Genomic DNA, 24,218 nt, shown 5'->3' on the forward strand with positions numbered 1-24,218 from the left:
CACACAGGAGCGTAGTTTTTTCATGTTTTCAAACTATTTTTGAAATGCTTAGAGAAAAAATATAATAGAATAGATAAACAAAATAGAATAAATTTGAAAAAAAAAGAGAACTCTGCATCATCGTATGGGTCAGGTCATATGCCGGTTCGTACACGAAGTCCACCGGCTCCACATGATTTTAGTCCAGCACCCGTTCTCGCATAGAATTTGTGTTTGTACGTTCAAAATACAAACCCCGGAGCCTTTCCCCCAATTCCCAAGTTCTTTTGGTTCCGTTTGGCGCCCGCATGGCAATGCGTCAAAAAATCACGGTGTCACAGCGGTGGCACCTGCCGATTCAGCTTCAGTCCGAAACCCGCGTTAAAATATTCTATGCGGCCGGGTCTGGAGTTGGGCGGGAACAGGCAGTCAAAAACACGGCAGCTCGGGGGCCTGAATTCGGCATTGTCGGAGGACCAAATATTTTATTGGGTAACTGGGCGCCCGCATAAAAGCTGTCATGCGTCAATTTTCCCGTCGTTTATCGCTCCTAACGCGTGTCCCAGCCGGTGCGTTCATCTCCCACGCCTCGAATATTCCCGTCGAAACCTACCACTATTACCCCTTCCTTCCGACCCTCCCTCCCTCCCTCCCTCCACTCCCGTCTCACTTTCCCGAGGTTTTCGGCCATCTCTTCCCCCGTATCATCTCCCCCCCAAAAAAAGAAAGAAAAAAACCTTTCTCCAAAATCTCTACGGAAAAACCCTAGACTCTTCATCTATTTAAAACCCTAGGTGCCATGGAAACTGCAAGAACCTTAGTTTTCGACCTCCAAACCCATGAAGAAACCTAGATTTCTTCTCAAAACCGTAAACCTAATGTCCTTGGTAGCGCTAGAGGCGAAAATCTTTTTATAACTCCAGCTTTTCACGTTCCAAGAACCATGCCGTCTCTGATCTCTCCGGGGAAGATTCACCGTCTGGAGCTCGAGAACTTCAAATCGTACAAGGGATTCCAAACGATTGGGCCTTTCCATGATTTCACCGCGATTATTGGCCCTAATGGGGCGGGGAAGTCCAATCTCATGGACGCTATCAGCTTCGTGCTTGGGGTGCGGTCAGTCCAGCTTCGAGGGGCGCAGCTCAAGGATTTGATCTATGCCTTTGATGACCGGGAGAAGGAGCAGAAGGGAAGGAGGGCGTTTGTCCGGCTCGTGTACCACATGGGGAATGGCTCCGAGATCCAGTTCACAAGAACCATCACGGGTGCCGGTGGTAGCGAGTATCGGATTGACGGGAGGATTGTGATGTGGGACGAGTATAATGCCAAGTTGAGGTCTCTTGGCATTCTTGTAAAGGCACGGAATTTTCTTGTTTTTCAGGTACTAATCTTACATCTCTCATCCATTGCTTGCGTTCATCTTTATAGTATCACTAAATTTCATTTTTTAGCCATCTCCGAGTTAGCACATCTCATCAAGGAATTTGGAGCAGGTGCTAAAAACCGTCAGAGCAATTTTTCTTACATTTTTTTTTTTAAAATTTTATGCTCATTTTTTTATAAATCAAAATAGAAACTCATTGCAAAGTCTGAACAAAACATGATTAGTAGATTCATTTAACAAGCCCATTGGAGAGGGGTTCTGAATGCTGAAAAATAAAAGCAAACGCTTTTGAAATAAAAGATTGCTTAGTATAATCATCAAAGCAACTTTTTCGTTTGATACCTAGGTTACTGTTGCGATGTTTGAAATTTTGGTTTTCTTCTCATTTAATCAGAGGAAACAATTTTGCCAGTTTCATGCCAGAAGCATTGCAGAAAAAGTTAAAAGATTGATCGATCTTTCTCCCTGATCTCTCCATTCCTCAATAAGTTGCACATTATCTTGTTACTTGTGGGAATTTACACAGCCTCATGGAATGCAAATCTGATGCATTTGAAATCTTTATGTCTCAAAATTGTCCAAGGAGGCTGCATCAAAAAAGATCTGGAACTATAAGCATGGCCCATTCTTTCATCTTACATTTTAAATCATATAACATTGTTGTTACTTATACCTTGTTTATTTGTGGACTAGGGTGATGTAGAGTCAATTGCCTCCAAAAACCCCAAGGAACTTACAGCTCTTCTTGAGCAAATATCTGGATCAGATGAACTTAAGAAAGACTATGAGGATCTGGAGGAACGAAAGGCGAGAGCGGAAGAAAAATCCGCACTTGTTTATCAGGAGAAGAGAACAGTAGTCATGGAGAGAAAGCAAAAGAAGGCACAAAAGGAAGAGGCTGAAAAACATTTGCGCCTGCAAGAGCAACTGGTATAAGTTACTACTGTGCATCATCATGCTTTCTATAACTTCCAACTTGTTATTTTCATGAAAGATCTATTTGATGGGGTCCGTTGAAGAATCATGATTGTAGCTATCCATATCTGCTAGCACCTTGGCATAATTCTGCAGGTTCATATTGATTACAAACTTAGTCATGTACAAGTTTATTAATTCCAGTGCCAAAACTGCTGCTTTCGGATTCATTTAACCTTTTATATTAGATTACTTTTATCAGCTTTAGTTGTTGTCTAGTTAGGTTTGCAAAGAATGTTTTGGCTAGTTTGTTTGTTCTACAATGGTACAATAATTGGTTATGTATTGCACAAACCTAGGACCTTTGTAACACATTGTATGTCCCTTCAAGATAATGATCACAAGCTAACACTTCTGTTGAACATGCCTCTAATCATTATTGATCTTGATAATATCTCTATGGCGTTATGTCTATATGGTATGGTAGCTACCTATCCTTTTTGTTAGTCACAAAGAATCAAAATAGCATGATATTTCAACAGGTTGACAGATGTAACAGCCCAATGCCTATGGAAGTGAGATAAGTCTACTAGCTTTACATATCAACTGTATATATTTGATACACAAGTACAAGTTCCATATGGTTTTAGATGATCAGTTCATGGATAACCATGTGTATCCTGCTTATGAAGAAAACTTGTCCAAGGAGATTTACTTTATGTGTGTAACATCCTTGTATGCCTTAGCAGCATGGTCATCTTGACACTAAATTATCTACCATTTCAATACATGACAATTGCAATTGTAAGCTAGCTTTTTCTAATCCTGCCTGACTCTTGCATTCCAATGTCCTTTGTTCTGGTAAGCATCTCATATGCGTGCACCCTTCTTATCTCTAATACTTTGGCCCATTTAGCATTCTAAAATTTTATATAAAACTACTCTTCACATCTTGTTGCCACATAACCCATAGATCACCTTATAACAACACTCACTTCTCCCTTTCTAGTCTGTTTCTTTATGCTAGCATGTAGATGAACTAGAAAATAAATAAATAAAACAGAAGGGACTCATATATAAAGTTATGACCACATTTGTTACTGTCTTACTGATATTGACCCTTATTGACATGGATGCTTATATTGTGATTTGGGGTAGTGCTAATATCTACAAGTGTGTATGCATCTCTTTAAGCTTGAATTTAATCACTTACTCTCTTGCATTTCTTGATTTCTTACATGTCATCTCTATGGCACTTTTTTTGAGTGCTTCAATTATTAGGGATTGATGACTACATCCTCAGTTGCATGGCATGTAGCAAAAACAAATTCATGGTGGAAAACTTTTGTTTTTAGTTACATTGAGATCATATGATTCATATAATTTTCTTTTTGTTCTAAACATCTGCAGAAATCATTGAAGAAAGAATACTTTCTGTGGCAACTTTTTAACATCGAAAAGGATGTGGAAAAGATAAATGGTGAACTTGAAGAAGATAAAAAAGGTCTAGAGGAAGTTCTCAAGGCACAGGAGGAATTTGACTTTGAAGAAAATATTAAAAAGAAGGAACAAGCTGGATATTTGAAAGAGATGATGCTATGTGAAAAGAAGATTGCAAAGAAGAAGCTTGAGCTTGATAAGAAGGTAAGCAATCTTTGAGTTAATTTGGTCAGGTTTCTTGTCAAGTTTTCTTTTATCTTCTTTCTTTATTGTTCTTTCTCGTTCTCGAACTATTTCCTTTATTCCATGCTTTCAAGATTTATTACATTGTACACATCTCTTTTAGGTTGTATTACTATGTATGTTTGTCTATGTTTCCATATTGAGAATGCCTTCTCACATGATCAGAAGTGTATCATCGTCGAAGGGTGAAATGAGACTATGCAGTGGTTTTCATTCATGGGGACATGGAATGGTGGGGACAGCTAGAAAGGGCTACCCATCGCGATTATTAAAATGACAATAAAGTAGTGGGGCCAAGCTCAATTCAACTGCCTTTCATTTTTGACACTTGTACTGCCTTTTTTCTATTTCCTTTGAAATTTGATGACAAATCACCCAACAGTTCATCATTAGCCTTATCAATAAAAATATTGTTCATTTCTTTGTTTAACAATATTGCTGCATGCCTTTGGATATCGATTGATAAATAATGAAGCATGCATGCCATTCAATACATGCTATATGGTTCAAAGATCTGGTTGTTTTTATTTACTTATTGTGAAAACAAGCAATTTTATTTACTTATAAAACCAACATGTTTTGATAAGTAGAGCAACATAAGATATTTTTTTCTTTAAACAAGTTGAAACTAACACGACTCCTAAAAGAGAACATTATAAAAGCAGGAAACTTTTATTTCTGTTTTTGTAGGTTCAGGTGGTCACTTCTCTCTTCCTTTTCTTTTTTTTCCCTTTTTGGCAGAATTAACTATTATTCATTAATCATGTTTTGTCTTTTATTCAATGCATATTTGCAGAACATAGTCTGAGTCTCTACATATAATGCGAAGTTTGACTTTCTAATGCTGTTGAGATTCTGTAGGAACCTTGCTATGAAGAATTCATGTATTTTTTATTAATTTCCCCTTATGCTCTCTAGAGATTATTACCTCCAAGGGGTGAGGTATCATGTGCCAGTTCTGTGTTGGTTGGGTACTGGCATAACATATTCCATGCCATGCCAGTGCTTGGCATATATTTTCATGGAAGGCATGCATGTGAATGAATGTGTTGGCATACAACTGGGTACACAGCTGTTTCGCTTGCCAGTTTGGACCATTGGCACGGTACATACTGGTTCATGCATGATGTGCCAAGTGCTAACACTTAAATCCTTGATTGCATCCAGGACAGGTACTTTTCCTGTCTTTCTCTATTTTTTTTTAAATTTTAGTTGGTTTGCTCTTATTATAGCACATCTAAAAGTACATTATTTGTTGTATAATCATAATTTATGCATTGTAATATCAAGGTGCTGCATCTATTTCAAAAGAGTATGCTAGAGTAACAATGCAAGCTTCTATCTGCTGCATGATGTAAAAGTGAATTTTTATATTTTTTACTTTACTGGTATGATACACCTATGTACAAATTATAGTTTTTATGAAAAAGTATTCCTCTTTTTTCAGCAACCAGAGCTGCTTAAACTTAAAGAAGAAATCTCTCGCATTAATTCTAAAATAAAAAGTAGCAAGAAAGAGCTGGAGAAAAAGAAAGAGGATCAAAGAAAGCATGCAAAAGAAATACAAAGGCTACAAAAGGATTTACATGATGTCACTGAAGCTATTCGTGAGCTAAATGAGCGTGGCCAGGATGGTGTTGAAAAACTTCAGTTAGCTGACAACGAGCTCATGGAATATCATAGAATGTAAGTTGTCTTTAAAGTTTTTAATTTTTCTCATATCATTACATAAAGTAATCAATATCTTGTTATTGTTTTTTTTAAATATTTTGTTTTGCTTTAATAGCACAGTAGAAACTTACACACATTTAATCAAATTATTATTCATTACCAAATAATAATTTTTCTTGTGTCTAATCAGCAACTGTAATGTGACTTATAAACTAAGGAACCTGCAAAGAAACAGAGGAAGCCACAACCCTCGAGGTTATTAGGTGGTGATGCGATAGCTGCAAAAATTATTGAAATTTTTGAGCAATTGTTTTGCTTTCATAGCACAGTAGAAGCTCACATACATTTAACCAAATTATCATTCATTACCAAATAATAATTTTTCTTGTTTAATCAGCAACTGTAATGTGACTTATAAACTGAGGAGCCTGGAAAGAAACAGAAGAAGACACAACCCTTGAAGTTCTTATGTGGTGATATGATAGCTGCAAAAATTACTGAAATTTTTGAGCAATTGTTTTATTATTTAGTGCAGGCGTCTTCATTTGCTTTCTTTCATGCCAATGTTTGACATGCTGTGATAGGTAAATGGCACTTTTGGAGATCCAAATATCTAATATACCATTTTCTTGCATCTATGTTATTTTGGAAGAGACTTTTTCTGAATTTCAAACGTTAATTGCATCTTACATCATATATGTATCACTGCTGATCGTTGATATTTAAAGTTAAGATTTTGGTTTACCTTTTCTGAAGAAGTTTTAACATATAGGCTAATGGGAAATGACATTTTATTAATAAGGTAGATTAGAAACAAAAATTAGAAGCTTTAGGGTTTTCTTATACAAATTACAGGAACAACACAACTACTTAGAGATATGAAGCTGTGGCTAGTGGAAGCCTGGATGCACAAATTGTATAATATGTGAGCCATACATAGCATCCTGCAAACAGCATCATGTGATTATTGATGGACTGAGGCAGAATCATGCTGGTCCACGGCAATGCAGACTGATGCCATGTGTACTGTTGGATCCTATTGGCAGATACATGCTACTTGTAAATGATATTGCACAAATCAAATACAAACAGACAAATTTGTGTTTTGTGATAGGAAGAAAGATTGCTTTGCTACGAGGGTTTTGTTAGTTCTATTTTACTTATTTATTTAGTTTGCACTGAAGGGACTCGTGAGAGGAGTTATTTTCCCCCTTTGGGATTTCTCCGAGGGAGGGTGTTTCTTTGTTCTTGAGTTATCTCATTGAATTTCAGTTTGTACTTTCATATTTTTTTATGTTATGCTAAAAAATGGCACTAAGAGTGCGAGGAAAATGTTATTGTATATAAACTTGTTATGAGGGAGCATATGTAGCCAAGGCCTTCTGTACTAACCCGTATGGCCCCTACTGTACTGTACCGCTAAGTTATCGTATTATACCTAGGTTCAGTTGGGTATATGAGTTAACCGGTCCATACCAGTTTAAACTGAGTGGAACCACCCCATACCGTTTGAAACTGGGGTGTGTACGATACCGTACCGACTGGTTTCAGGCGTCCCATGATAAAAAAACCGAGAAAAAGGATCGGAAGCTGTCTCGACATGGGGTGCGAACCATATTGTACCAACCATACCATGCTGAACCGGTGATGTACCTATTCGGTATCTAGTATCGAGATTGTAAGCCTTGCTTATATCTATATAAGATGGAGAAACTAAAAAGCCAAATATCATTATGACATATAAGACAGGGGAGCTAAAAAGCCACAATTTCCAATTATTTAAGGCTCACTTGTTTATCAAGAAAATATGCATCTGCAGATTAGTTTGTAGTTATATTGCATTATTTGTTGCTGGTAAGAGATGATATAATGACCAGCATGTGCTGTCCTTTTTCTGTCTTGCTAACAGCAACCTAAAGATTTTTAATTCATAAATTTGCCTGAAACATATTTATATTTGATACTGCAGTAAGGAAGATGCTGGAATGAAAACTGCAAAACTGAGAGATGAGAAAGAGGTTCTTGATAGGCAACTACATGCTGATGTAGAAGCTCAAAAGAATTTGGAAGAAAATCTTCAACAGTTGACTAATCGTGAGCAGGAGCTATCGTCACAGGAGGACCAAATGCAAACAAGATTGAAGAAGAATCAAGATACAATTGCAAAATATAAGGATGAGCTTGTACGGGTCAAGAAGGAACTGAACGAGATTTCAAAAAAGCGCCAAACTTCTGGGTTAGAACAAACTTTATGCCAAGTTATTTCCATTTATATACCAATGTTATGCAGGTCTTTGTTTGCTCCTGCTTATCTTTCTGTACTTCCAAGTTTAGTCTCTGTCAGTGTATTGTTTATGCTATTTGGTCAATACCTTTTTTTTTAATTCTCAGGACAAAATACCAGAATTTAAAGCAAAAGGTTGATGAAATAGATCTACAATTACGTGAGCTGAAAGCTGATAAGCATGAAAGTGAGCGAGATGCCCGGCTTTCTGAAACAATTCAAAGTCTCAAACGACTCTTTCCAGGAGTTCATGGTCGTATGACCGAACTCTGCAGGCCATCACAAAAGAAGTATAACCTTGCTGTTACTGTTGCTATGGGTAAATTTATGGATGCAATAGTGGTAGAAGATGAGAACACAGGAAAAGAATGCATCGAGGTATTTTTTCTGCTCATTACTTTTAACCTGGTCTACAGTGATATACTTTTGCTTGTCTTAAGACAGCTGATTTCATGTTAATTTACTCATCTGGTTCTGCACCTGTTACTTGTTAGTTTGATCCTATTTTTTGCTTGCAGTTTTTTTTATGGTTTGCCTAACAGGAATTGTACAACTGACTTATTCTGCTTTAACATGTGAGAGTCCTTTATGAAACGGCATCCCAGTGCGCAAGGCTGCAGCCATTATGGTTTTTGGGGAGGGTTAGATATTCGCAGCCTTACCCCTACGTGCAGAGAGGCTGCTTCTATGTTTCAAACCCATGACACCGATGTCACAATGGAGCAACCTTACTGTTGCGCCAAAGCATAGTCCTTTATAAACTAACATGATATAATTCTATTTGCATTGCATATTTGACATTGCTGTGTCCTAAATTTTTTGTGTCCTCTTCATGTTTCTTCTACTCTCAACTTGATATGGATGACAATGTTACGGTATTGGACCAATGATAATGAATTATAGATCCTTTAATGGCCTTATTGACTTGATAAATGCTTTTATGTGCTCCTCTTGGAACATATCTCAAGGTTTTGCTGAATTTTAATTTGATCAATATTTTTCATGGTTCTTGAATATATGGAAGAGATTTATGACCTATTTACCGTGTCTGTAGGTAATGTTATAGGCTGACTTCATTAAAATATGCTATTCTTCTCCGTGGCATGTTCTCTTACAAATGTACCGGTTATTCCTACAATGCTTTACGTACAAGCAATTTTACACCAGATTTATTTACTATATGGGGTTATTTGGTGAATTAAGTAGCTAAATTTCAGTTCCTTTTTGCTCCTTTAAGTTGAAAGTATTTGACATTCTGCTGAATTACTTGCTGATATTGCTTATATTTTCAAATTATCAAATTACAGCTTTCTGACTAATTTATGAGCAATATGGAGACTGCCCCTATTCCAGTTTCTCTATAATATTGTTGATATTTCTCACCTACTATTGTGATCTTTATTTTGTATAATTTTTTTTTTGGTACTCTTGGTGAGCATCTATTTGTCTTGCAAAGTTTGCTGTATAATCACCTGAGGAACTTATTTTAGCATGCAATAATGTCCTTTCTTATAGTTCTTATATATATATATATATATCATATATCACATGCAAATTACTGTCCATTTTCTTAATGTTTATGTTGTTTGGTTTTAGTATTTGAAGGAACAACGTCTTCCCCCTCAGACATTCATCCCTTTACAGTCGGTTCGTGTGAAGCCGATAATTGAGAAGTTGCGTACTTTAGGTGGAACTGCACAGTTGGTGTTTGATGTGATTCAATATCCTACAAATTGGAATCCATTCAAGTTTTGCGAAAGATAAAAAAAAAAAAGACTACATGTGCATATATTTCTGTTTTCATATTGACTTTTTTTGATGGAACATATTGATATTTGGTTAATGATACAGGTAAGTTGGAAATTATATTCATGTGAGGTGGTGTCATGTTTGTATATGTCTTTCTTTTGAAAAAGATCATGCTTGCATATGTCATTTTAATTTTTAATCTATGTAAAGAATCTCTATAATGTAACTATCTTTTCTGTTATTATTGAAGCTTGAATATTTATAATATGCTTATATGCATGGGCACTAGTAGAAGAAAGTTCTGTATGTGCTTTTCGTGCCTGTAATGGGAAACACGACTCTCAAGCCTTGTTCTGACTTTTTGGATTCGGCTTTGGAATCCTCATTCGCTAATCATGTTGTGATGTTTCCAAATTCTTTTTTACTAGTTCCACCTGTACAACAGTAGGCCTTGTCTCCTCCGTCTAGAACAAGGATGGTAGAACCATCCCGAACCTCTCGATTCGAGGCGTACCGAGCTGTACCGGCGACGGATCAGGATGGTTTCAGTAAGCAAAATGAGAAACGGGCTATGAAGGGGGAGAGGAAGAAGGAAAGAGAAGAAAAGAGAGAGAGAGGAAGTGCAGGAGGGAGAGAGAGAGAGGGAGGGCAGGAGAGAGAGAGAGGCTTGGAAGCCCTCGTTCGGTCGTCCGCAAGCTCCGTTGGGTGGAACCCTGCTTCAAACGAAACAAGGGCTTGAACCCATTCTTTTTTTTTTCGTTTCTTTAAGTGAAGTCGGCACACCCTATGTCAACTTCACTTAAAAAAGCAAAAAAATATATAAAAAGAATGGGATTGATCCCTTATTTCATTCTAAATAAAGGCTCCGCCCAGCGACCCCCTGCGGATGACTGGAGGAGAGGAGGGTTTCCGAGCCTTCTCTCTCTCTCTCTCTCTCTCTCTCTCTCCGGCATCTCTTCGTTCCCCCGTCCGAGCCTCTATTTCGTTCAAAATAGGGCTCTGCCTAGCAGTGCTTGTGGATAACTGGAGGAAAAGAGGAGGGCTTCTGAGCCCCCCTCTCTTCCTCTCCCTCCCTCCCTCTCGCCCTCTAGTTTTTCTTTTTCGGTATGCGCTGGGATGGGAAAGCACAGTACTATATGTATTGTCGGCCTATCGGCACGAGTGCCGGTTCTGGTACTGCGGACCTTGGTTTGGAATCTTAAACATATAAATGAGAACTTTCCTTAATGATGCCTCTTCTCTTGGCTGTGGTGTGCATAACATCCCAATTGATTTTTTATCACTTCAAAACTAGCTGTGCTCCTCTACCTGCCTTTACCAAGCCTCCATCTTAACATTCTTATCCAACCATGCTCATATTTTTGTTTTTTTTTCATTGCTGAACATCTTGAACTACTTTATATGTTGCATGTCAATTTGTTTCCTCTTAAGAATTCTGAGACCACATACCGTTTCGAAAGCACCACTTCACATTATCTTTCCATCTCTCTTATCTATCCCTTCACTTGTCTCTCTGCTTTTTTTTTTTGAAAAAATATTTTAATGGTCATGAAGCTCAATTGGGCCCTCAGTTTTTGTTCCTGTTACTTGTTTTTCAAGTAATAAAAAGCTCTGGCATGTTAATCTGTTATGTTAAGCTTTTCAATGCCATGCGCAAGTTTATCCCAGATATTCAAAGATGCAATAACTTGAGGTACTTATTTCTCTTTAATTGACAGAACTGTTTGGCTGTTGAAGAGAAATAAGTGCCTAAAAAGGTGCTTTTTAGGTTCTCCTCCTGGGGTTTTTCCAGGTTATTCACAAACCCAACCATAGTCATATAAGTAAGAAGAATATTAGTCTGCATGCAGACTGATTTGTATTGTATTTTTGCACTGATTTTCTCATTTATCTCATCATATGGTATTCAGGTGGTCTGAAATTGGTAATATGAGCAATTGTGCTTGATGATTCTATGCATGGTTGTGGCATAGGGAGTCAGTAGAACTGTCAATTGCCAAAATACACATGTTTTACTATGGATGTATGATGTTGAACAGCATGGTACAGTTTGTGTATGTTGGGGCAATGAATGTATGCCGAGGCATATACATTTACTGAAGTGTTTGTGAAGCTTAACTACTCTAAAATTTTCAACTTCTATCTCATCTGAAAATATGTTACTTTGTATATTGAAAGAGTCACAGTGTTTTGTATGCTTTGTCTGCTTAACAATTTCACATTCGATCGATCCTTGGAGAAGGCTATCTTGTATGCTGTTGGGAATACCCTTGTCTGTGATGGTCTTGAAGAAGCTAAGATTCTTAGCTGGAGTGGCGAGAGGTACAAAGGTAAATGCTCAGCAATATGCTTTATTAATTTTTTTTTTTTTTAATGTAGTCCATATGTACGTTGCTTGAAAATCTTATTATTGATGGATACGATCTTTGTGTATTCAGTGGTTACTGTTGATGGGATTCTCCTGACAAAGTCTGGTACAATGACGGGTGGAATAAGTGGTGGAATGGAAGCCCGGTCAAACAAATGGGATGATAGTACCATTGAGGGTTTGTATTATGTGTTATCCTCCTATTATTTTTAGCATGTTTGCCGTTTTATCTTTTCTTATTGAGTGTTAATTGGTATTTACAGCTCTTAAAAAGAAAAAAGATCAATGGGAATCTGAATTGGAAGCGCTTGGATCAGTTAGAGAGTTACAGATAAAAGAGTCAGAAGCATCAGAAAGGATCAGTTGGCTTGAAAGGAAAATTCAATATTCGAATATTGAGGAGGTAGCTAGAATGACAACTCTCAGTTAACATGCTAAGTAGGGAGGAGTAACTTGGTTCCTTTTCAAGTTTAGTTTTTATGATTTTGTGTTGCTCTTGCATGATTCTTTATTTACAGAAAAATTAATGGAGGCTTATGATCTAACTTTTTGCTCTCATAACATGTTGTACTTACTATGTTCAGATTCCTATTTTTGACAAGAAATTATCCGTATAGCTGTTTCACCTATTTGATTTTTTAATAATCAAAATTTCCATTTTGTGTTCTCTCTCTCTGTCTCTCTCTCTGTGCATGCATGCATGCGTGCACGTGTAAATGTATGCATGCACGCGCGTGTAAATGAATGTGCATTTGTCTAAGACAGTTGTAATACTTTCTTCTCAGCATTTAGTAGAGTACAACCAGTCTCTGACTTAATTTTTCAAGGTAGCATTCTTTATGAACAAAACAAGAACAAGAACTTTTATTTTATCAAATATGGTTGGACTGCACTGTTCATGTCACCATCATTTCCTATCCCAGGCCATTTTACTCCATGATAGAAAATTTTATCTGATCATATTTGACAACCTCAATTTTTCAATCTTCTTTAGTCTTCTGCACTATTCTAGTTCTGATGCCTTTATTCAAATTAAATACTGCACTTGGATAGGTTTTTTTTTTTTGATTTAAGATCTGTAATAAGCGACTTGTTCAGGTTAACCCCTTGGTGAATGGGTTTCCGGTTTGTTTTTGTTTCATATGAAATACTGAGTTTAAAGTTTGAAAACTTCAATTTAAATCTGTGATTGGTATTTGGAAGTGGCATGTCAGCTTCTACAAGCTAATGCAGGTTGAGGTCAAGATGATCATCTGGCTATTGTCCTTGCTTATCATCCTTTTTAGGGCCTTTGTTTCTTTCAACATGGATGGTTGTGTACTGGTGTCATAATGATGGAGCACTATGGTTTCTCCTGGGGATGGGGGTTCATTTTGATTTTATGCCTATGTTCTTTCTATCATCCCTACTATCCTGCTAATATTAGCATAGATGGGTGAGTATTGATGCTGGAAATCTTATAATTATGAGGGGAGCATCCCATCTGCAGGTGATTGTTTCTAAAGCTAGAGAGATCTTGGTTTCTCCTGATAAAATCATTTATGACCTTTGACTTACCATGTTCTGGTAAGCATGTTATGAAGCCCATTTTTACTTGTAATGCAAGAGTTCAAGCGCTATTTATGGAAGATATTCTGTTATAAGGTTTTCTTAAATGCTATAAGTCATCTTAATACTGATTTTCTGAACAAAAACACCATTGATGTTCTGGAGTTTTGTCTCCGTTTGTTAATTTGCCAGAAAGCTGGATCTTGTAGTTACATTTTATGGTTTTTATGCAAATATTTGCCTTTAAGTACGTTTGTTGCAGTCATCTACTTGTAAATTCTTGAATTCAGGATATTGGGTTTACCTGAATGAGTCTATGTGCAGAAAAATATCCAGGAAAAGCTCTTAAAACTAAAAGGAGAAGGGAGAAATATAAAAGAGGAGATTAGTCGTCTAAAGCCTGAGCTTCAGAAGGTGGTTGCCAACATGAATGTTTTGGCTCTCCATTTGATAGTAGGCATACACCTTTTCATTTTTTTAATGGCTGGCTATCTGTCTGTGTAGTTAAAAAGTCTTGTTGCTAAAAGAACTGAAGACAGTCGAAAGCTTGAGAAGAGAATAAATGAGATTGTTGACCGAATTTACAAGGATTTCAGTGAGTCTGTTGGAGTGAAAAACATACGTGAGTATGAAGAAAGTCAGCTCAAGGCTGCTCAGGAAATGTATGAGAGAAAGCTAAGCTTGAGCAACCAGATGTCAAAACTGAAATATCAGTATGTATTTAACTGTCCTCATTTCTTCAAGTTATAGATGGTATCTTTTGCTGTACTGATTTTTTTTATTTTGTTATTAATCCATTTTGCTTGTATATCAGTATACGTTTACCTTTTATAAGTCTGCTACTTATACTGAGAAAACTCTGTGTGTTTGGTTATCAAACCCCTTAGGTGATGTATTCCACTCAGACAAATGCATTATATAGTGGAGGCACATCAATGAGTTCTGATTGATAGTATGCTTGTAACAAGTATGAGGATTATCAGTGTGCTATCCAATGTTCTAAAAGCCAGCCTGAACATCAACCGTTTTGGTTTCTGGGTTGTGGTCTTGTGCACTAGTGGTTCAACCATGTGTCGACCATGGGTTGATCCATTAACCCAGATAAATGAATACATTAAATAAATTAATTTAGTAAATACTAAAAAAATAAAAATGCTTAAAAATGTAAAAATATAAAAATATGTTACAATATAAGATATTATAATAATAATCCCCTTACATGTCATATTTATGCCATCAAAATGAGGTATTATCAATTCCCACATCTTCTGTAATAAAAAAATTAGTACAAAACTATACAAATTAGTACCTAATAATCATATCATACCTTCATTCTTACCATTTTTATAGTGGTGGCTTTGCTTTGGAGGGGATGTTAAAGGACCCTGCCTATTGCTGTTCTATTCTCTGTAGCATAGAAGGATGCAGGTAGGGAGTAACTTAAAATACTAAGAAAGAAGAAGAAGAGGGGAAGAAGAATCCGAGGAGGAGCCGATGTCCTTTAAGTTCTAAGCAACCACCCTTCCTTTTCCACAGCTGGCAACAACAGGGGAAAGGCGATCTCAGACGTCGGTGATGACTGGCTGGTGTTTGCTGCGGCTTGGGATGGGAGAGGATTTGGAGTAGAGATCTAGGGCTAGCCCTAAAGAGTAAAGGCCACTGTGTAAAGTTGGTTGGATGGAAGCTTAAGACCCGGTCAAACAGAGCTCCTTGACTAAATTGTTTTCATTTTTTCTTTCAATTTAATAACTGACCTGCATGGGTCAAATATTGGGTCAACCTGGGTTGTTGTAGGCTTCCAGATCACAGTTTAGGCAGTTCAATCCAGTCGAGCTGGTTGGGTCTTACTGTGGCTCTGTGCTATCTACTTACTGTATAGAAAAGCGACAGCAACAGCTTGTATTCATCATGGATAGCTCATTCAGTAAATATATACCTGAAATGCTATTAGATAGTGTAATTTTTTCATACCTTTCCTATGTGGCAATATTGCTACAAGAATATGTTTGTTCTCAAACAAGATGAAGATGTGATATGCAAAGAGGATGATTATGAATACAAGATGGATTGGAGTAATTAGATCTACAAAACAAATCATAAAATGGGGCTTCAATTTTCCATATATGTTTGTAGAAAATATCTGGATATTTGTTGAATTTGTCTAATTCTACTTTGCAAACTTAAGTAAATTTAGCTTTGCTTCTTTTCATGAGCATAGGATGATGGTAATGTGCATCTTAGTGTGGATCTTATGGAGATGGGCTTTCTGAAAGTGGGTGGGCTAAAAATAGATAAATGCTAGCAATGCAAAAAGTTAGTCTGACCAAGAGGAGAATCAAGCTGGAACTTTTGATTATGTATTGAACATTTGGAGGATTATACTTGGAGTGATGTTTGTGGAATACACTTTGTAAACTTAACCCTTATTTGCTTACTCAATCTGCACTTATGTATCAAGTAGCATAATAAACTTATCATATAAGACATACAGAGGAACAGAAACAAGAGAGGCTCGCAGTTGTAGAACCCCCTGCTCTCCCTTCCCCTATCCCTCCAGGTACTACATTCTCTGGCACTGATAACATTGTCTGATCCAAATGTTTGTTGTGCTTTGGATTCATCTTGTTAAGGCATTCTACCATACATTGCAAAGCTGCCACAGATATTTAATTTGTAAGCCTATATGATAAATATGCAAAGAACACTCATATCCCTTTAAAGTTGTTAGGGATAATATTTCCTTAGTATGGCCAGAATTTGCGGTGTAAAAAACTTGCAACATATTCTAACATGTCATGAGAGTAGGTGATAGATCAAGAAGATGACAGTCTCTCGACAGTAATATGACTTTGTGCTGGAAGGTCAGCTGCGAAGGCTTTTTTCTTGCTTTGACAAATCATGGAGAAATCTTGGTTGGTCCAAAGCCATATGGTAGATTACAATGATAAGCTTGGTGGGCTTTTAAACTAGAATTATTATCAAGTTTAATATTAAAATTATCCAACTTAATTGATAAGTCACCTATTATCTATTTATTCTGACTAATGTACCTTCCTGTCATAATGCTTAATTTATAACATGTAGATCTTAAATGCACAATCCATTCAGGTTTTATCAACCATTTTTTGATAGGATAATATACAAACATATCAGAGTACATAATGAGCTAGAGGTCTATGGATTAGTTGTCACGAAATATGAAACAAGTTTAGTTGTTTAGGATAGTTTTATTCACAGGGTATCCTTTCACTATCTTCACTTTAGCAGTGTCAATATATGTAAAGCACAGCAAAATCCAATTCAGAGTATCTGTCAGTGTTTTAAAAAGTGATTGCGGTATGCTGGTGGTCAAGGGACCATATAGTGCATATGCAGGCTGCATATGTGGGTGCTTATACAGTTACATTTTTAACTATTTAAAAATAAATATAATATATTACGTACAACCGAAACAATAACAATGAGTAATTCTTATGGATGAATAATAGCAATACAAATGCTTATAATTCAGTATCTAACACTCGATAGCAATAATTACAGCATAATCAACATTTTAGCACTATTAAGACCAGAATCAGGCTGACCTAAAATCCATGTCAAACCTAGCCATCCGCTCGAACGCACTTCACCTACATGAGCCGACATAAGAGTGGGCTGTATATGTAGCTCCAGAATGCTAAGTGGGCTCACATATGCAGCAATATGATACCAAGCAAGTGAAGTTTAGCTGTGCCGTGCTAAGTTGACCATCTTTTTGGTCCATATGTGGTATGAGAATATACAATAGTGCATATAGGCAATGTGGTGCAATAACGGGACTGCATATGCATATGCGGGCGCATATGCTGTAGTATGCACCACATTTTAAAAAAGCTGTTATATCCTGTCAAATCAGAATCATGTGGGTTCTTGGAGGCATGCCTTCCTGTAACAGTGCAATATGTGTATTTTTGCTTTATGCAATTATTCTCTATGTTTTAATACAGTTTCTAGGTTAAAACACACAAACAAGGCTTGGAACTAGGAAAATGCTAGTGTGTATGATCACCTAATCTTTCCAATGGTCAGAACTAGCAATTTTTCTATCCTTGTTTCAGATCCAATAGCCTTTAAAATCTAGTTGTTCTTGTGTTTTTGTTTCAGTTTTTACATCTATTGGCAAATAAACAGGGATGTTTCTATCTTTTTACTGAACTGGCTATTTTTAAACTTGTGGCCAGTAGATCCATGTTTCAAAGAGATACATCTGGTGGTACAGTTCTGTGGTCAATTTGTCAACAGAAATATTCTGAATACTTGCAGTTATTAGGTTTAGATTAGATCTTTTGACCATTTGGTGAAATTGTTATATTCAAAAATATAATATTGATTTTCTATATCCCTAGTTGATTGCGGATATAAGAAGCATTTCCTAAAAACTAACTTTTGTTGGAGTTAGAAGATTCAGTGCTACTTGTGTTTCAGGCTGGAGTATGAGCAAAAGCGGGACATGAAGACACCAATTGCAAAGCTGGTATCCTCTCTTGATTATTTAGATAAAGACTTGAAAGATGTACAGAGAAAGGAGTCTGATGCCAAGCTGGAGGCCGAGAAAATTGCAAATCAGATGGAAGAACTGAAAGCTGAAGTTGATGGTACTGTTAAACCTTACGTCTCATTTTATATCAACTTCTGGATTTGTAATACTTGCGTTTCTGCAACAATTCCATCTTAAGAAATTCATATTCTCTGAAGATGATACTTATTCTGCAATAGTGGTTATTGAAGCTGCCTGTCCTCTTTGTACTTCTTTTTTGCAAGTTATAATGAACTTCAAGCAATCTTCTGTTATATGGTGTAACTTTGAAATCTAGTTTCTGAAGGCTTTTTTTTTTTGCATTAATTCATACAGAGTTTAAAATTGGCAATCAGCATTTAAAACTATTGTTGCTGCCGAAATTCCTTATGCCAATCAGGTAACTGCCATTTCAAAATTAGACGTACACGGAGATGTATGAGTAAAGGGAGATGAAGAAGATTATGATGGCAGACAGATTATTATCATCTCTAGCAAGATTGCTTCCTTAAAGTGTAAACAAATCCCCTCTTGTTTTTGAGGGCATCTTTATCTTTTGGTCATTAAAGTGGAGATTTTAAGGACTCGTATTGTCATCATTCTCTCTCTTCCTATCTCTTCAATGTTTTTCTGTATTAGCACCACATATTTCTCTCTGTCCATAGGACATGTATTTCTCATCCTTCTTGCTTTTCTTCTTGTTTCTGAGTAAGATGCATCAGATTTCTCTATGAGAGTTGGTTTATGTAAAGTAGGGTTTGCCTTTTTAGGCTTCTCAATTCAATCTTGTAGAAGACATTGCGCCCGCAATTACTGGCTAACACACACCAATGGGCCTCATCTTGAATTTCAGTAGTTGATGCATCTATGCTCATGTTACAATTTAGGGCTTGCTACTGTTTCTCATCAAGTAGTTCTCTCTGATTTGTAGATAGGCAAATCGGGGCAAACTAGCTGACTGCTTCAACTGCTACAACTTGTTCATAAGTACTATGGTGCAGATGCTACTGCACGAATGCTGATACTTAATTTGTGATTCTCATCCTTTTATTTACATGTTTTTTAAGTAACACTTTGGTGTGCACTGTTGGACAGCCAAGCAACCTCTATATGACATTAGAAATGTGCCTGTGTGCTTCTTTGTCATACGGTTCTTGTTGATCTGTGAGGTCATATATCATTTGTTAGACATTATTTGTGAATTCTATGCAGTAGCTTGTGGCAAGTCTTATAATTCAAACATGAATGATGCTTTGATTCTTTTCTGGTTCTATCTTTTTGAGCACATAGTACTTTAGTTTAAATATCAGTCTTACTCATGACATTTCCAGCATTGTTTCCTGAGATCTTTTTCTAATGTGCCAACTGATCATCGGAATCAAGCAGGTTCCCTTTTGTTTATCTTTTGTTCATTTAACAAACACTTTTCCTTTGTAGAGTGGAAATCCAAGTCGGATGAGTGTGAAAAGGTCATTGAAGAACTAAAGAAGCAGAGTGCAAGTGTTACAGGAGGTATAGGAAAACTGAAGCGCCAGATAAATTCGAAGGTTAACTCCTACCAAGTTAGCATACTTTTATCATTATGGTAGCGTGATGCGCCTGGTTTATGTTGTACCCATTGTTCCTGGTATCATTTCTAGGTTTTCGTGTAAAGATCTGGACCTTTTTCTTTCTGGTCAGGATATAAAGTTAAGGCATCATGAGATTATTATTATAATGTGACAAATTTGTGATAAATTAATTTTAAATTGTTGTTATAATCAAGAATCTGTTTTGGTAACAGGAGACACAACTTGAGCAGCTAAGATCACGTAAGCAAGAGGTAGTGGAGAAATGTGAATTGGAGCAGCTAAAGCTCCCTACAGTTGATGACCCAATGGAAACTGGATCATCTGTGACTAGACCAGTTTTTGACTACAGTCAGTTAAGCAGAATGTATTTGCAGGATATGAGACCTTCTGAGCGACAAAAGCTTGAGTTAGATTTCAAACAAAAAATGGATACTTTAATGGCTGAAATTGAACAAACAGCACCCAACCTGAAAGCACTAGATCAGTATGAAGCTCTACAAGGGAAAGAAAAGGAGGTGATTGAAAAATTTGAAGCAGCCAGGAAAGAAGAGAAAGAGATATCTGATAGATATAATTCCATTAAGCAGAGGAGGTATGACATGTAGCTATATAGCATACTTATAGCATCTTCATATAAACCAAATTCTTTATGACTTTTGATAATGTTTCTTTGTCAGTTTCTCTCTTTGAAAATTTAGTCATGTAGGTACACGTATATTTACACATGTTAGCAGATGACCTTATAAGGATTTGTTAAAACAACGGGAGCATCTATATGTTTGCTCTGAGAAAAGTTACTTTGATGGGGGATTTTTTTTTTCATAAGCTATGCATCCAGCAAGTTTGCTCATTTTAGTTTTGCTTGAGCTGGATGAAAGTAACTTAATGCAAAACTCTTCCATGATATTATTATTGTAGATCTACCAATGAATATTAAAAGATTACATAAAAAATATTGTACTAAAAACAATTTTCAGCAATAAAATAAAATTTTGTTTTTGAAAAAAAGTTTAGCCACTATGAGATAAATAATTGAAAAGTTAAATAAGAAAAAATTGTATATGCACACGAAGCTCTGAAGTAATTGCTTTATGCTCATTACAGTCTGATTGGGAGGGAGAGAACCAAAACAACGGTTCATGCTCAAATTCATCATAAAGGTTCATTTAAAACAGTAGCACTCTTATTCACATATGTTATATCAATTACTTAAGATTCTTCATAATTGTATTGTTTAAGAACTAAAATATTTAGTTCAACTTTTGGTTTTCCAATTTAAATATTATTTATCATAACATTTAAAATTTAGTGTGAAAGTAATTTCAGATTAATGCCTTGCACTTCTCAATGATTAGTAAGTGACATTGCATTTGACTACAAGGTTGAATTTTGTTGGTAATATACATGCTAAATCATTTAATGGTGTTTCTGAATTTGATAGCCATATATTACTGTGAACTGAAGTTTTCCCCAATGGTACAGGTATGAGCTGTTTATGGAGGCATTTGATCATATATCTAAAAGTATTGACAAAATTTACAAACAATTAACAAAGAGTCATACACACCCACTTGGAGGAACAGCATACCTCAACTTAGAAAATGAGGACGAACCTTTCTTACATGGCATCAAATACACAGCCATGCCCCCTACAAAGCGCTTCAGAGATATGGAGCAGTTATCCGGTGGGGAGAAGACTGTTGCAGCACTTGCATTGCTTTTCTCCATTCACAGGTATATTTTCTTAGGCTAGGTTGTGGTTTAGCTTTCTTTGATTTATTCGCTGGAATTTTTTGCCAAATGACAAGTACAACTATAGTGGGCCATGCCCTGACATTACTCTCTTCTCCCCCCTCCCCATGCCATGTCCAGTGCTTGTTCTGAAAGTTCTGCTTCTGCTGGCTCGCACGTTCACCTGTCATGCTTGCCGCCCAATTATCAATTGTTGTTCCATGTATATTAGCAAACATTGCCTCCTGCTTAAATAATATATCTAAAGCAATTTCTATTTTGATCTTCTAAACTTGTGGGTTTTAGTATGTGAAAATAATACGTCTCAAATCATCCAATAATAAACTTATTATATGCTTTTTGACAATTCTAATATTCTAACATGACATTGAGCAAAGGTTTTATATTTTTTATAAAATTAAGGGCAGTCTTCTCTAACTGATGGTTCATTATAAACATAAATTTTTATTTACACATGCATCTCTAAGATATAAATGCCTCTTATGTTAGATTTTTTTTTTTCATGTTTTCTGTGGATTCTTCCGGGCAGCTGATCTCCTGGTTTCATGTGTCATAGTAACATTGTTTTAGGTTGAACAGAACGTACTTTTTTCTTTTTTCAGTATCTTCTATAAAATTTATTTTATGCTGTCAATTCATTTTCTTCTTAATTTTGTTAGCTCATAGGGTAGGCCTTACACAGCTGTATTTAAAATATTTCGCAAACTCCTTTCTTATCACCGAGTGATACGTCAATCAACTCAGAGGCTGTCAGGATGCCCTTTTAAAGTTATCAATGCAGTATGTCAATTTTCTTGAGTCATTTTTGATTTGCTCAGAGGACTCTTAAACCATATTAATGTTTGTATATCGATTTCTTTGAACTAAATTGAGTGCTTATTTTTCTTGTAAAGGGCATTATATCTAAAAGGTAAGCAAACATATTATTGCAGTTAAATCACTCTTTGTTTCTTGAACAATTGTTTCAGTTATAGGCCATCTCCATTCTTTATACTGGATGAGGTTGATGCAGCTTTGGATAACTTGAATGTTGCCAAGGTAGCTGGATTCATTAGGTCAAAATCATGTGATGGAGCTAGGGGCAACCAAGATGCTGACGGAGGATGTGGGTTTCAGAGCATTGTGATATCACTGAAGGACAGCTTCTATGACAAAGCTGAGGCATTGGTTGGAGTATATAGGGACTCGGAAAGAAGGTAATCTTCAAGTGTATTTCCTGTGCTTTCGCCAATCACGTAGCTTTTATTGAATTTTTTTTTCCTGGACATGTGACTGCTATTTGCAGCTGCTCAAGAACATTAACGTTCGATCTAACGAAGTATAGGGAGTCATGAAGATCTCCATGGATTTATGGTGGGTTTGTGAGACTTTCAATTGTTCCAGTGTGCTTATGTATTACTAGCTCACCTACAGGACAGCTGGATTACCTGTAAATATGATTTTGTGAATATTTTTGTCGGAGGAAAGAGTTGTTACTTCCAACTATACTTCAAATGATTGATGCTGGAGCACCTAGTTTGAGTTCATTGTAAAGCATGTAGTGGTTATTACCTATCCATATGGATTATGAAGTCTCAGTATTTCTTATATATTTTCAATCTGGCTTTTGGGTGGACCCTTCTGCTTGCAACAACTGTTCCCAGTACCGCATAGCTTTCATATTGATGATGAATTGTTTCAACCTACACTTTGATGTGGTACTGTGATTTACGGGACACAGCTACAGATGATTGGTTGGGGTAAGATTGCTGGTTCTTTACCTTTTTTAGCTCTAGTTTGTTTAAATAAAATGCTAACTGGATAAGGAGTTAAGGAATCAATTGGATGTTAAATTGAAATTGAATAATATAATCTAAATTTTCATGCATTTTAGTTCCAGCATCCATTCTGAATGATATAATCTATTATTATGCGGAAATTATTTGTGGTTTAAATTTGTAAGGAGCTGGGCACAATTTTGTTCTGAATGGAGGTTTCTTTTTAACAGTATGCATCAGACTTCTGAGATGATTTAGAAGCACTTGCAGGAATGACAGATGTGGCTCTTCACAAGAATGATTTGTGAGAAAGAAATCATGTTGTCAATTCCACTGTTGTTTTTAGCTTTTTCTTGAAATCATTGACTCAATCTTGATGAGGTCATTGAATTGATTTTAATTCTGAGGCCGCATTTCTTGCTTGAGAGGGTGGTTCCCAGCTTGTTAGAAGGGTTGCAAGCTGGCTTGTGGTTGCGACATGTAGAGTACTAGTATGTCGTAGATATGGTACATGCTAATTGTCATAATAAGCCAGATGAGCAGCTTGGAAGATTTTCTCGTGTTTGGATCTTCCATATTGTGAACTGATGGATTTTATTTTGTTATTTGAAGTATGATGTTGGATAGACTTGTATGTTATACCTAGGAACAAGTTCAGGTTTTCGTATGGTGCTGTAATTTATGTATGATTCAGAGATACTGATTGTGGCTGCTGTCTTCATCCTTTTGTTAATGTCTATGGATGTCTAGTTACTTGAATATTGTAAATATAATAAAGAGTAATATTGAAATCCAGTTTCTGCACAAAGATTGTTCGATGACTCTGCATTGACTACACAAAATGCGTCCTAAAGATTACTTTAAATGGACCAATTCTTGAAGCTATATACTATGTGATCATAATTCTTTTCATCGTTTTCTTTTGATGGAAACAATGATCATAAAGATTGTACGGTGCGATTGTGGGTTCGTCAGAAACAGAAGGAAAAAAAAGGTGTTAGA

At 36.3% G+C, this 24,218-nt stretch overlaps 1 protein-coding gene across 1 annotated transcript; it reads left to right on the forward strand.

Moving 5' to 3' along the window:
• The first annotated feature begins 493 nt into the window (after positions 1 to 493).
• Positions 494 to 23,076, forward strand: TTN8 (Structural maintenance of chromosomes (SMC) family protein). Its single transcript, XM_008807016.6, has 18 exons — positions 494 to 1,360; positions 2,057 to 2,293; positions 3,689 to 3,922; positions 5,409 to 5,647; positions 7,602 to 7,868; positions 8,024 to 8,294; positions 9,513 to 9,637; positions 11,886 to 11,995; positions 12,104 to 12,211; positions 12,297 to 12,436; positions 13,906 to 13,995; positions 14,086 to 14,294; positions 18,046 to 18,215; positions 19,574 to 19,683; positions 19,920 to 20,299; positions 21,190 to 21,441; positions 22,428 to 22,655; positions 22,745 to 23,076. The coding sequence occupies exons 1-18, from the start codon at positions 923 to 925 to the stop codon at positions 22,791 to 22,793; spliced, it is 3,657 nt and encodes a 1,218-aa protein (XP_008805238.1). The 5' UTR covers positions 494 to 922; the 3' UTR covers positions 22,794 to 23,076.
• The last annotated feature ends 1,142 nt before the right edge of the window (positions 23,077 to 24,218 follow it).

The sequence above is a fragment of the Phoenix dactylifera genome, chromosome 16 (genome assembly GCF_051530095.1).
Source record: "Phoenix dactylifera cultivar Ajwa chromosome 16, Ajwa_hap1_PhDact_Kaust_v1.1, whole genome shotgun sequence".
Classification (NCBI taxonomy): domain Eukaryota; kingdom Viridiplantae; phylum Streptophyta; class Magnoliopsida; order Arecales; family Arecaceae; genus Phoenix; species Phoenix dactylifera.

What these genes read in the sequence shown, in the direction of transcription:
- TTN8 (XM_008807016.6), top strand. Translation starts at nt 923, where the DNA reads ATGCCGTCTCTGATCTCTCCGGGGAAGATTCACCGTCTGGAGCTCGAG. An exon ending in GAGTGGCGAGAGGTACAAAG is followed by an intron (nt 11,996 to 12,103) that starts GTAAATGCTCAG and finishes TTGTGTATTCAG; the next exon opens with TGGTTACTGTTGATGGGATT. An exon ending in ACTGAAAGCTGAAGTTGATG is followed by an intron (nt 18,216 to 19,573) that starts GTACTGTTAAAC and finishes TTTCCTTTGTAG; the next exon opens with AGTGGAAATCCAAGTCGGAT.